We start from the raw sequence: 14,565 nt of genomic DNA on the forward strand, positions 1-14,565 counted from the left end.
CCCTCGAGCAATTTCTGCTGCACATTAACCGTAATTAAAAAGTCAATCTACGCGAATTTACGACGGTTTATTGTAAAGTAAATAATTCTTTAAAAATTCAAAACGTTCGTGAATCATGGCGGATGTGAAATAATATCGTGTAATTTGTTTACTTATGGAAGGTCATTCGCATTTAGCAATGACAATAAGAGTTGAGATTCTGGAGGTGGCACAACAATGCTACTTTTTCGTTTTGGTACAAGAACTGATATTTAAATGTGGTTTTGTTCTGTGATGGGCGGAAACAGGAACCGCGGTTAAAGAAGAATAAACACACATCGCATAATACATATGCAAGAGTTCTTTACCATTTTCATCATGTTAAACAAACGTTCGATATAATTTGCATTTACGACGACAAAATTGTAGAAATAATGCGGACAGAATTTCAGATGCCTCTAAGTTTTAATCTAATAATAATTCCCTGAAGCGACGATCAGGGCCTCTCAAACCGCGGGATGACGAAAATCTAGGTGCACTCAAATCGGTCAATGTTCTAAATGTAAGGAAAGTTTAAGAATCTCTGGAGCTCCGTATTTTATTCAAGCATAAATAAAATATTACAGCTATTCAAAGCGGGTAGAACATATCCCTGAGCTTATTTATTATGTAACGGCATTCACACTAAAATAAATATGTTTACGATATTTGCATTGACGTCGGTATTAATAATTATAAAATACTTGTTTATACATGAAACGCGAGATTGGAGTTTACGTAAAATCATGAATTTTCTTGTGTTTTCAAACAACGCAATTTAATAATTTTTTGAGACTAAAACGCTTAATTAACCAGGGAGTTTGCTGGAACTAAATCCTATTGAATATGCATGGACCTCGGATAACATTGTTTTCACCTGCCTAGAAGCGTGACACACATAATTAAATACAGGAATTGATCTGTAGTTTAAGCAGTATTTTAATTTCGTGTGGAAAATGGTGGGGCGATTGGAGAAAGAATAACAAAGAATCGTTTTCGTAATTGTTTATTTTCTTATCATTTAATAAACATTATGTAATGTATGGAGAAGGAAGTAAATAGTCGTAGTCATAATTAAGAACAGGTATCATTAACTGCGAACAAATGTACACATGACAATATTTTGATTTTGTTAAATCTATAGTAAAATATTTTCACTGAGAGTGTAGATTCCTAACTTAAATTGTGTCGGAACAACTATACATGGTCCAGTACTGCGTAATGTTTGACAGCATGAAAGATGAGAAAATGAGTCTTTGGCGAACGAAAAATGCAATGAAGATATTGCAGTCGGTTCGGATATTCTTTATTGCTTTAGTTTGTCACAACTTTACACATTGTTATTTTAAAGCTATTTGACACATTTTGGAGTAGCAAAAACGGACACTTTAAAAACGAATCAGTCTTTTCATCTGTACTGAGTTGAATGGGAACCGAGCCGTGGCAGCCACCCTCACTTTTAGGGGTTTGCAACCTCACCGTCTCGAGCTCTTAGCATATAACGTATGATACACATGTTTTATAAAATATAAATGCATCGGACGCGACGCGCAACGGCGGAAATCGGATTCTAGCTGGACAAACATATAACAATGAATGAGTACAGTCGTGCAATTTAACTCTGCACGCAATAACATAATTATACAAAGGAGACTATTTTCTGAATTCACCTGAAACCGCGAGGGGACTGTGAATTTCACCACAGTACATAAAATAGAATCGCTGTTTTCACGACACAATCGTAAACAAATTTTGGAGAAACTAGATTGTTCCATCGCGCCCTTTCCTTGCATCTCACTCGTACTTAAAGACATAGTCACCCTTGCTTTGCTTGTTGGTTACGAGTTAATTTGCACTATTTTCTAAAGGGCCTAAAAGCTTTGTCCAGCGAGCATCGCGTCTCGTTCGTGTGCGTCGGCCGACTTCTATACCCGAATTTGTAGGAAGAACCTTGCGGATCCGCACAAACAGATCACAATACAGTTACACGTAGACGATATGAGGCCTCGTCTTGTTGTTTAAATCTAAATGTTCGTAAATGTTCATGGTGCCGCCACAGTTCGTGCTGTAGGGGTCCCATGAGGGCAACGTGCGGTAATCATGGTGTATAAGAGGTGGCGCTATCATGCACTTGTCTGTCCTTACGTTGTCGAAAGGCTCACTTCTTCCATTCGAACAACTTCCGCTGTTTCGACACCTGCTCTCAACAGAAAGTTCTTTCTCTTTAGCACGAGCCCTCTTTATCGGGCCCCAATATAGCAAACCGCCAATGATAACGACGATAAATAAGGCCGTTAACGTCGCTGAAACTGCTGCTATCCAACTGACGGAACAGTCCACTTGAGATTCAGTGGCGTCGGCTAGTAAAGTATCGGTTAAACCTTCTGGACCGGCACATCTTATATCGTCAAGGTCCACGACCAAATCATTCGAAAGAATGTCTTCTTCAGAGGTGCCATTGGTTAGATCTGTCAAACGTTTCAGTTTTTGTTCTTGGATTAGGTGCCAGAGCCAAGACAGTGAACAGTTACATTCCAAAGGGTTACCGGCTAATTTTAAAACACGTAACTGGTCTAAGGGAAAGTGGCTAACTTCTATATTTGTTAATCTGTTGTTGCGTACGGAAAGGTACACCACGCGAGGATTGCCATGGAACAATCTTGTTGGTAGTCTGTCTACTGCTATATTATCGTCTAACCACACCCTCTCTAGGTTTATATTGTCGACGAAAGCTCTGGTGTCTATCCTTTGTAGGAGTTCCTGACGATCTAACCTAAGGAAACGCAAGTGAAAGAGTCCTTTGAAAGCTACTGGCGGAACGGCACTAATAAAGTTGCCGCTCAGTTTTAACTTGGTTACATTTGACAATTTCGTCAGAGATGGCGTTGGAATGACTGTTAAATTATTATCACTCAGATCTAGGTGATCTAAAGCTAGCAGTCCCGAAAGTGCTGCTTGGTGTATATCGTCAATGACATTCTTATCTAGAAGAAGTGTTCTGAGTTCCGGTAGTGCCGGCATTTGGCCTTCCTCCACGGCCTTGACTAAATTATTTGACAACGACAAAAAGCGTAAATTTGTGGTATCAACTAACGCTGCAGTTGGTATTTCTAAAAACAAATTATGATCCAAAATCAACTCTTGTAAATGCTTCGCCGATTTGAACAACCCCTCTTCCAAATAAACCAACCGGTTTTCCGACAACATTAACACTTGCAATGAATGCAACTCGCGAAAAGTCTCAGACGTGAGTTCCTCCAACCAGTTCCTACTCAAATCCAACGTGGTCACTGCTCTTAATCCTTTAAACGAATCCTTCGAGATCTTCTGAATTTCATTCTGGCTAAGATTAAGGTGCTTGAGGTTATGCTGTAACTCAAAGTTGGAAGATCCAAGAGTTTTGATTTTATTCGAGGAGAGATCCAGTGTTATAAGATTCGTGTAGAGAGAGAAACTAAATCGAACTTGTGTGATTTTATTGTTGGAAAGATCGATGTGGCGAACTTCAGGGTTGAGCTGGATGGGTACAACTTCAAGAGCTGCGGAGCCGCAAGAAGCGCTGAGAGTCTCGTCGTTGCAGCTGCAACGAGGCGGACAGAGGGCTCCGTCGCTGGCAGATCCGATCGTCGCCAGCACCAACATGGTTGGTAGCGTCTGCCACCACATGGGCCGGGTCTTTTCACCCCCCATGCCAAGCTCGGCGCACCGTCATGGGATCTGCAACAAAAAATGGGATTACAGAACAATGTTGATTTCAAGGTGGTCGTTTCCCATCGAAGGATACAGTGGTTAGTTTGTTGAAGAAAGTAAAGTAACAAGAATATAACGCTGGCGGTTCTATTAGATTGGGCGTCTCCGAGAAAGATTTCAAATTATGTTCTCAATGGATTCAATTACGTCCACTCCACTCTCATTCTCTTTTAGTTTGTTGTTTAGTTTTCGTAATATCCACATTGCATGGCACTTACGTGGAAAGAGGCGAAATCGATTAGGTCGGTGAAGTTAAGTGTGCATTAAGTGCGGATATCCTCTATGGTGGATGTGCAAATCCGGCAAAAAGTAGCGTCCCAAGAATGCGAATAAATAGCGACGATAAGGACAGAAAGGGTGCGTGCAATTAATCGCCGCCGCGACTAATCCCAGATAACGACGGGTAATGAATAGACAGAACAGATACCAACTTGGGGAAGAAAACTATCGGTTTTGGAATTGAAGCGGAGGCCATGTCCCAGAATTAACAGCGTTTTTTCTTTCTGATAACAATTATCCGGATTTATGGTGCACATCCTTCAAATGGAATTAACGCGAGCTCCGCTATAAAACAACGATTTGTCTGGAGCTTTAAAGGCTTGCCGGCCTTCCGACTTAGCAGTTTCAGGACTGGCATGGCATCCATCAGCCGCTGAAGCAGCGATACTTTCATCCGAAAAGACAACCCACCACAGAATTACGCACCCAATTACAGATACCCATGCTGGGATTAACAATGTCTTAACATTGTCTACAACAAAAAATCAAACATTTCTTCTTCCAGACCAACGAAGTAAAGATTAATAAAGACGTTCACTATGTTGAACTTACGCAAACGTGAACAACTTCAATATGCTTGATTCTTCTTGAGGTCGTTCTGCGATCAATAAGACGGTTACATCACTTTTCATTTTCGCAATTACTATAAAAATTACTGTTTGTGTACCACAAATCTTTATCTGTGGATTTCAGAACTGGTTAATTTTTCCATGAAATTGTTGATAAAAAACCCCCGTTACTCAACTTTATCAACTTTATCAACTTTATTTTTGTATTTACTTTGGCTCTCTGTCTATATTTCGTAAGTTGACATTCCCTGAAAAACAACATCAGAAATTCCCTGAAACGTGAAATTTAAAACAAGTGAAATCCGCGTTTGAGATTTCCGATTTTTTGCGTTTAAGCGACCTAGAAATTAGGCGAGATATCGCGTTCTGACGGTGAAGAATGCGACCTTATCTCTTTTTTGCATGTCTCGATTCAACTTCCGAAACTATGCAGTAAGATCATTATAAGAATAACAAAAAGTACATATTCATGTTGTAATTTATTTAACATCCTGTTCCGTAACTCCTTCGCGATTTCCCGCAAAATTTCCACTTGGAAAATCTATTACCTCATTAACGCGAAAGAGGATTTACGGGCAAAAATTAACGATAATACTAGGCGAAAAGTGTAGGTTAAATTTCATCGAAAACACGTTTTAATACGTTTCATGATATAATGAAATATTTCCAATGAAACATTTAAATGGGATAATCCTGTTTTTGCAACCTACATAACTAGCCCTTGGCCCTCTGTGATAATTAAATCGATATCAAACGCGAGCCTTCGTATTTATTATTGAGGATCTCTTAAAAATTCAGACCTGTTGCCCTTAAAGCACATTTATTTTTTAAGGTGATGAGATTGGAAACATCAGAAAACATTTTGTCGTTGTTTATTTAGGAAGTCTGACAGAAATGTTACAATTATATGGATTTAAATAAAACACTCAATCTTCTTATGTCTTAAAAATCATTAAAATTAGAGAAAATTAAATTATACCGGCTCATTTATTAAAGCATAACTAAATTAAAACTGTTTTTGACGGTTCGGAGCTACCCTTTTTCCACAGGACTCGCCAAACCGAATTTTTCATTCCCGGTTTCCTTCGGAGGTTGCGATTATATTTTAATTAAAACCAAAACGTGGATCTACCATGACTAAATTTTCATAATTAAAGAATTAGTCTCTAGCAAACGGAGATTATTGTGATGGAAATAAATTGTTTTGTCCGGTTACTGCAGCAGAATTTCATATTCATTCCATATATTGTATTTACATAGTGTTTAAATAACATTCTTCGTCTCTCTTTTGGCGCATCCACCATTTTTGTTGTCACACAATAATTGTTTTAATTTGTAGCGTTTAAATCGCTTATTTTGAGCTTCATGCGTGGTTGAAAATGAAATCAGCGATAATGAGTTTAAATATGATTATTTCGTGTTGACGTGATAAATTTTGTGTGAGTTTTAGTGTGTGAGTTTGTAATTTGCAATAGTACATTATAGAGAGCTGGGATAATGCGTGGAGTTTTCTTTGGTGAGAAAAATGGCGAGTTCGTAGACAGAAAACGTGATGACCCAGCTGTAACGAATAGCTCTCTAGTGGCTAATGTTGCCTACGATCAAAAACTCGTCCCAAGCTCAATTTTCTCGTCACTTTCAAACAACTTTCTTTCAATCTCCAACTCTGAAAAGATTCTGTGTGCCCCTCGACGATTTTAACATAAGGTATTCGATATTTCATATATTCCATATTGGCCGTGTATTTACAATACGTTTCCAATAGTGGTGGTTAATAAAGACGCACTTGAGCGCGTAACGAGGGTGTATCGGTTGTTGAATTGTTTGACAAAAGGGGAAAATAAAAACGACGTGGGACTACTATTAATGGACACTTGTAGGCACTCATCCATTGTTTAAGTCTTGAAAACAAAGCCCCAAAGAATTGTATTTTATTAGTGCGGAAAAACAAAGGAGTTCTCCCTAACAGTGGACGTAGGAGATTTTACTCTAACAGTGGAAGTGTAGTGAGACTGTAATTAATCAAGACAGACTGTTGTTGTGTTTATGGAAATGGTTTTTAATAAGAAGCGATTTATTATGAAATCAGGGGGCGTAGAACAGTTCTTGAATCGTACATCAATCCGTTTTATGTGGCTAATGATAGATAGTAGAAGGGAAAATAAATTGGAAAAGAATATATAAGAAAACCGAAATGAAAAATCGTAAGGATTTTTCGTCGGTCTGGAGTAGAATCATAACTCATATTTTCGGCGAGTGCTAGTTTATCTGGGCGAGATGAAGCTTGACGAATGGATGAAGGAGATGAACGCGATGAACCCGCTCGATTAAGCCATATATTTTACTTACACGGGAAACTTGAAATCGACGTTCCGATCTCATGAAATGTTTATACGCCATTATATTTCTCGACTCGGTTCTGCTGATCGGTAGCAAACATCATTATGACTACTTGTAGGTTATTACGTGACAATTCAGGAAACTGACGGGTAAGATGAATGGCGCCACTTCTTCATACAAAAGTCATCAGTGCAGACTTTTCGTAGGAGCGACGTTTTTCTTCCGCCTATGTTCAACCCGAGTCAAGTGGAAGTAATTTCCTGAAATTGCTATATTACAGTTTGAGTCACTTATTTTAATTGGTGTCTTAAATCCGGCCCGAAACGCAGTTCCACGTCCTCAACGGCGCGACGCCCAGATCCCAGCTGCCTAGTCTGATGATAATCAATTTCTTCGTCCGCTAGATGCGCCGCCATCAAATCCTTATCAAGTATGCAGTATCTCCTGGTTTTTGTACAGTCATTTGTCTTAATTCCCGTGACCGGAACGGATAAGGGCGGGGAGGACATTACGCGTATCCTGGCAACGGCATCAGAACGAGCGTCGACGTTGATGACATGCACTAACCAGACTTGTTGTTTCAGCTGATGACACCCCTTAAAAATTTTCAAAGTCCTTTTGACCACTATCAACCTCAACTCACGTGCGCTCTAACATCATTATACCCCCCTTCCCTATTTTTTCATCTTCCATTGGGAAAACTTTATGATCATAAATAACTTAATGCTTTGCCGACATTACAATATTGTCTCTGAATGCAATTAGCAGTTATCGGAAAAGTCTGGGACATTTATTATTTTTAGCATGACCTAAAGTCGGCGCATCCACCAAATTCTCCCGCTCTTAAAAACTCGTACAAGTCGAAATCTTAGGATTAGTATAAATTTGCATACGGCAACGTAAAGGCCGCATTATTTATCAATAGAAGCAGTTTACCGGTGGTTTGTTTAAGGCGATTAATGCAGAATAAAAAACAAGAGTGAGGTGAACCGTTCAGCCCAAGGCTGAACCTAACGACAGGCGCTTTAAGGAAGCCATTTGGTGGGAGATTTTCAGATTTTCAGCATTTCGTCTGGCACCTTATCTCTTTTCTCGTTCATGAAAGAGTCGCCACTTAGGGTGCAGAATTGCTTTAGACGCAATTTACTATTATCCTGCGACCAATGCAATGGCCGGCGCCCCTAAGCACTCTCCATTCGCCGCCTTCAACCCCTAACCCGGTCACGTACCCTTAATTTGCCTGACTCGATTACTTTGTAAGCAGAGCTACTTTGCAATTGCGTAAGTTTTAATTTGTCGGTTTGGAGTCCATAAATACGCTGTACTGATCGACCGCTCCCAACTTTACGCTTACTCCAACTCAAATTCGATTATTCCCCCGACATTAACATTAAAAACGCACAAACAACGCAAAATAACGACAACCAAACTTATTAAAAGCACTCATTATTTATAAGTGCAATTCAAACAATCCATTTCAATCAGCTGCAACACCATTGCCTTTTATGTCATTATTTCAATTATGCTGAGTGCATAATTTAATTACTTTTAAAAGTTTACAAAATTATTAAACGGGATTCGTGAATACTCGGCCACAATTGCGATTTTTTAATTAATTAAGTATAAACAAACCCCAAGTGAGGTCGAATATCCGAGCCTACAAAATTTGCAGATTACACGTGCGTCGAAACATCTAAGTAAATGGAATATAATTGGATGACTCAAGGGCTTCTTCGCACATCCCTGAACTAACATAAAAAAGTGAAAGGGCCCGAGGGACAAGCAACTATCCAAAAATGGGTGAGGCTGCACAACTTTCGTTCCCTTAACTCACACTTTATACGTGATCATTTTTCTTCAGATAGTCTTAAATATTGTTTAGTTCGCGATAAAGACAATAACTACTACGACAAAAAAATATGTAAATAAATAACTAAGCGACTCTCTAGGGGCTGGCAAACCTGCACACACGACTTGTATATTGGGCTGCCTATACTCGCGCATGAGCAACGAATAAGCAATTCGTTTCAACATTTTTTGTATTTTTTTACTGATGGAACTCAATTAAGGTGCTACAAATATTTGGACAAAAAGAAAGTTGACGAAGAATGTTTTTTATTTCTTTTTAAGATGTTTTTGTTTGAAGAACGTGTATAATTATAGCTTTTATTCGTTTTTTTCTCAAAAATCCAAAGTTTAAAGGAATGATTCTGTTACGTAAAAATAAAAAAAATACAGTTTATAATCATAAGTTTTGACCGGGAAGAAACGGCTTTCTATTTTTATTCTAAAGAATTCTGCCTCAGGTCCGCGTGGAATTATTACCAGATTAACCACACTTTCAGCCACAAATCATGACGGACACTAAACTATCCATTTATCGTGAATTAATTTGACTATATTTAATACATATTTTGACAGTAACTGTCAAACCCTTGGGAGTGATTTATGAAAATCTAGTTCAAAGCTGTCAGTTTAAGTTCAGGGATATTTACACTCGACAATCTTTCCGATTCTCCTTTTCCTCCTCATTTTATGTGACTCTTATCGATCCACTTTAAGAACAATTCTATTCGAAATAAAAATAAAAGTATGTGATGAGGCAATTTTAAGAAGTCACAAAGGACGTGAATTTGTTAAATTAATAAAATATTTAAGAGCTTTCCTGAATTAAACGCTTACTTACAAAAAACAAATTACTTGTAGTTCCTTGTTCAGACAGTATTATTCTACGAAATTGCGCAAATGCGCTGTAGTAGAATTACGTTATTAAATGACGTCTGGTTCAGGAGTCTTGTCTTGTACGTGCATATTTAACAATACACAGGAAAACAATGACTCTAATTGAAGCTTTATGCAGCAGCGGAAGCATATTTGCAGATTAACCTCATTCTTATATCTGCGGCACGTGCATAAACCAGAGCCACAATAATTTAGTTTAGACCTCTCTATTTTGAGCTGTTGACCACTTTTTCAGTCCCCTGTATATTTAACGTAATTTCTAAGTCGTAACATTTTGTCAGAGCTGATTCACTTTGTCGTCGTGTATTTATCGTGTAAATGGATCGGTGAAGCAAATTTGGCGAGCCGGGTGACATCCTGCTTCTGAAACTAATTGAAATGGTTCCTTTGGAGGCGTCGACCATGCATATGACACTAGAGCTTCGCAGGTCGGCAACAGCAAACAGTAATGTCGGTTGCAGTGAATTTGCGGGTCACGTTCCCTCCGTAACGGCGGTAACCCCTGCGGCTTACTCTCAATTACGGACATATCAAGTTCTTCAGTCCCGCGTGAGCCGTGACTCCTTTTATCCCAGAGTCAATCAGAGGCGCCAGGACATGGTAGACGGCGGTTACATGAGAATTAACAGCTAGTTATCTGTCTTATGAAATGACCTTTTGCCAAAAAAAATTAAAACGGCAGACTCGAGCTACGCGCGGAAATTTTCCTCTTAATTTGTAATAAGTTTCCATGGTGGCTGCGTTCCCTGCTTAAAATTTGTGTACACTAAAACCGTATGAGTAAAGTAGTGGCTTTCAGAACTGTTAACTGAAGGAAAACAAGATTTTGCTCAGGCTTAGCAGAAATAATTGTTTGGTAAACTTTGCGGGATATTTTAAGCAAAAAAGTGTGGTTTAGAGCATGATTATTCTAAAGATGTTGCAAATTTGATTTGGGTTTTAAACTTCCGAATAAAAATAGTGCAATAAAATTGACAAAAACTCGACAATTTAAACACCAGTGTTTGTTATTTTCGCTCGTAAATTCCAACCAACGGCAACGCTCTTATCTTGCCATTTTTTGTGCGCCACTTTTTGCCCGCACTGATTCATCGTTATTCCGCAATCAAGTGCGTGCGCCTTGTTGTAATTTTAATTATCTTTTTTTTTCTGTAGTTGTGTGTTTATTTTCGTATTTCTGATGAGAGCATTGTTTTGCAGTGTGGTGGAGTTTTCGACACGTGCCGATGGTTTTTTGGGCAGCTCATCGCCAAAGGTAGGAAACTGGGTTTTTATTGGTGACGGTTTTTGCGGTAATTTCCGAAGTTGTGGGGAAAATTTGTCGCAAAATCAGATTAGTGGATTAGTTTCCTCCACACTTTGTCAAGCCAGAACGCACTTTTCATTTAGCACGTCTCGTCTATTCGGTCTGAATCACTTGTACCCATTGTCATTTTCCGCATCTCCTTATTGTTTATGGAATTTAGTATTCAGCTCCTGCTGCCATTGGTCACGTGACACTCGTCGCCATGATACGTTCCCCCATTCTTTGTTTCAGTACAATTTCTCGCTTCTTCAGCGATTCGGCGATAACCCTGACGACCTTCACATTTCAAATATCCGATCTATTGTAACGACGGAGATATATAGCACTTGGGATAAATTGATTTTTGCACCTCCTTTACGAGAATTACCGGCTTTATGTTTATAATAAAAATTTATCGTCTCTTATCAAAGGCAACAAATTTAAAGCTAGAACGAATGCTTTTATAGAGGGGTTGCAATTAAAAGCGAACAAAGTATTGACAGAGCATGTCAAATAATTTCGCGCGGTTGCTACAGAGGGTGAACTATGATGACAGATATCTGCCAAGAGAGATTTAGTTAGATTGCGTATACATCTCGTTTTCATCTTTCAGACGGAGATAGTTTACCCTTATGGATGCGAAGAGATTTCTCTGGAAATTTATGAAATAAGAGTTTGAGGTGTAGATTACTTTTTATTGTCACCGAAGGAAATTTATATGCATGCGGGATCCATCAAAAATTCCATATAGCTCGTGTTTTTATTATTTTTGTTACAATGCATTTAGCAATTACCAGGTCCCATGGGGGCCGGGCCCACCAACTTCCTATATCTATTTATGTATTTCTATTTTGCAAATTGGGTTGCCATAAAACGAAAGCGTTTGTGAATTTTTTAAATTGAACCTTAGCCTCTACATTGATTTTTAGCGGCGTAAAACGTCAACGCGTAAAATATGTAGATGAAACGTTCGTTTTATCGGTCTTTGCTTACAAATATGTACTTGTAAATTCAGAGCTTTCCGACTTCGGTTTGATATTTATTATACATTTAGTTTGGGAAATTAAAACAGTGGTCATCATAACATCCTCGTGAAATTTCATGTCTAGGCGCAAAAATCCATTTCAATTATCCCGGATATTTTTGCTTTCAATAACCCTCAGGTGAATTGCGAATCTAAACAGAACTCAAAAATCCATCCAATTAGTTTAAATATCTCCGCTTCTTTATTGTTTATAGTAAACAAAGGGCTTTTTTGTTCGCCTTTATCCAAGAATCATTCTTATTTTTGCGGAGGATTTTATTTGGAAATTTTATTAGGTTTCAGATCCCCTTGTTTGAGGGAAACTAAAAAGTAGCTAAAAGCTCTAGTTTTGAATTACCCGTATAATATTGTGCGATCTGATCCTTTGTGGTTTAGGACGAAGTTTCCTATATCATTTCCACAGATGCGCTTTTTATCGCAATTTGAATAAACCGAACCGATATAAATATGCACGGCTTTAAAAGCTCTATTGAAGCAGATTCGATTAAGAGGAGAAAAAGTGCACCCGGAGGGAAACCGATTCACATAATCTCAAAAAAATTAATTATACGTCATTTGTCATGCGGTATTTTTATAAAATATTTTTATTTTCACCGAAACGAAATAAACCAGCGCGGAGGGGAAAAAAGTTTCGGAAGACAACAAAAAATTAGTGGACTATAATCGTAAACATAAACACATGTTTACGAACGTTTTTCTATGTTTGTTCATTGTTCTCACCCTCTTCGGCGTTTACTGTGATGCACTTAACACTGAACACGTGTCGTATTAAAATTTTACATGGTAGCCATGTCAGAGTGGAGTAATTGTTTTTTTTTTTTTGTATAATTACGTAATTTGGATGGTCAAGTTTGTTTGGGGTTGTGGGTTATGAGTATGAGCATGTCAAACGATGCTTTGGCGGGGTGTAATTTGAAACTGGAATGATTAGGGAAAGTGCAAGCAAGGGTGAACTTTGGAAATAAGAAATGGGGGAAGACGTTCCAAATTGTCGTCGGGATGAAGGATGTCGTTAGCCAGGACTGGTTCGAGCGAGTGTGAATGCGAGAGCCCTCCGCTAGATTTTCGATAGAGATGGAGATGATTAATTGTGGAAATGAAAACATCGCCTCGTGGTAGGGAGCCGGCTTGAAAGCGCTTCATTATGCCAGCGCAGTCATTTAGATTTATAAGTCTATTCTCCAGATCGCAATTTTCACAGTTAGTGTTGTTGACGCTTCACCGCGGACTTCGCGACACGATTTCTGCTGCTGTGATATGGATGAAGCGTACCAAAGGATTACTCCACTTGCGCCCCATCTATCATCTTGTCGTAGCGACAACACCGTCACAATGCACCACTAGCACGTTAATACCGCCCAAAAAACAACACTTTTTACTAATAAAACACTCAAGCTCTCAACAACATTTATTCAACAGCCGCGGGTCTCATTTTAGACGCGATATTCAACATCGTTTCTCGAGTTCACTAAAGAAAACAATTTGTCTAGTAACAAGGGCAAAGCCACGTTTTCCTGGTGCATGTAGGTTGGTTCTAAATGCTAACAAGCCTCGTGTGACTACTTCGCGTTCTATAAATATAAAACGCGATTAATTAACTTGGGAATTCGTGAATTTTTAAAATAACACTTCTGGTGAAGAATGTTAAAGCAAATCGATTAAACGCCTAATAGACTCCGTGTTCAGCAACGAAGCCGAGATAGAGCTGTATATTTTTCATGATGTATAGCAGCGGTGTATACTACCGCAACACGAAAGATTCCAGAAAGTATATCACGTGTTTTTATTTATAGCACTCAATTAGCTACCACTGAAACAAACAACGCTATATCTTGATAAATAATTTACCTGAAGATTGCAATTAATAACCTACCAAACTCAACAACTCTAGTCTCACCCTGTATATAAAAATAAAATATTTCGCTTTATGTTAAGTCATGTGGACGCCCTGCTACGCCGCTGACGTTGATAAATTACATCAAAATTTAGAGTTTATGTATTTTGCTCTAAATATTGCTGCCAAGAATCGACGTTTTATTAATGATCGCAAATACCACAATCGCGACATTACTTATAATTGATGTTTTTTAACAGCAAAACACAAGTTAAGATTTGCTACCGACATGATGTGTCAGGGTTTAGCTGACAGTCACATATATTTTATTGATTCATTGTTTAATGGCGCCACAGATATACGCGATACTCTAAATACATAGCGAAATGCCAAAATATTAAATTTACTATCAGGACAGTAAACGTTATGGGGATTTTAATGTTGCTTAAATTTATGTCCTTTGGGCGTACGTACGAAGAGTGAATAAAATCTACTGAAAATAGCACCAAACAACAAAAATGCAGTCGCGGCGCACCCACCATTTTTGACTGGTACTATAAAAAACATCATGTCATGTATTTTTCAGAAACTTTAAATTTTATTGCTTAGTGTGGTTGCTAGTAATTTTATTTTTCACTTTTTTATGACTATTTTATATGAGGTTGCTGGAAATTCTACCACATATGTGTAAAACCTTGAGTGC

At 38.4% G+C, this 14,565-nt stretch overlaps 1 protein-coding gene across 1 annotated transcript in view; it reads right to left on the reverse strand.

Annotated features, from left to right (window-relative positions):
- Positions 1–2,001: 2,001 nt before the first annotated feature.
- The window catches only part of LOC148167155 (uncharacterized), a 52,081-nt gene continuing 39,517 nt past the window's right edge, over positions 2,002–14,565 (reverse strand). Inside the window, exon 3 of the mRNA XM_088048164.1 lies at positions 2,002–3,735. Within this exon, the coding sequence (XP_087904290.1) occupies positions 2,002–3,708 (1,707 nt within the window). The 5' untranslated portion in view covers positions 3,709–3,735. The remainder of the gene's footprint in view (positions 3,736–14,565) is intronic.

This window comes from Gnatocerus cornutus, chromosome 10 (genome assembly GCF_029298725.1).
Source record: "Gnatocerus cornutus isolate USDA-ARS CGAHR chromosome 10, icGnaCorn1.1, whole genome shotgun sequence".
NCBI classification, from domain to species: domain Eukaryota; kingdom Metazoa; phylum Arthropoda; class Insecta; order Coleoptera; family Tenebrionidae; genus Gnatocerus; species Gnatocerus cornutus.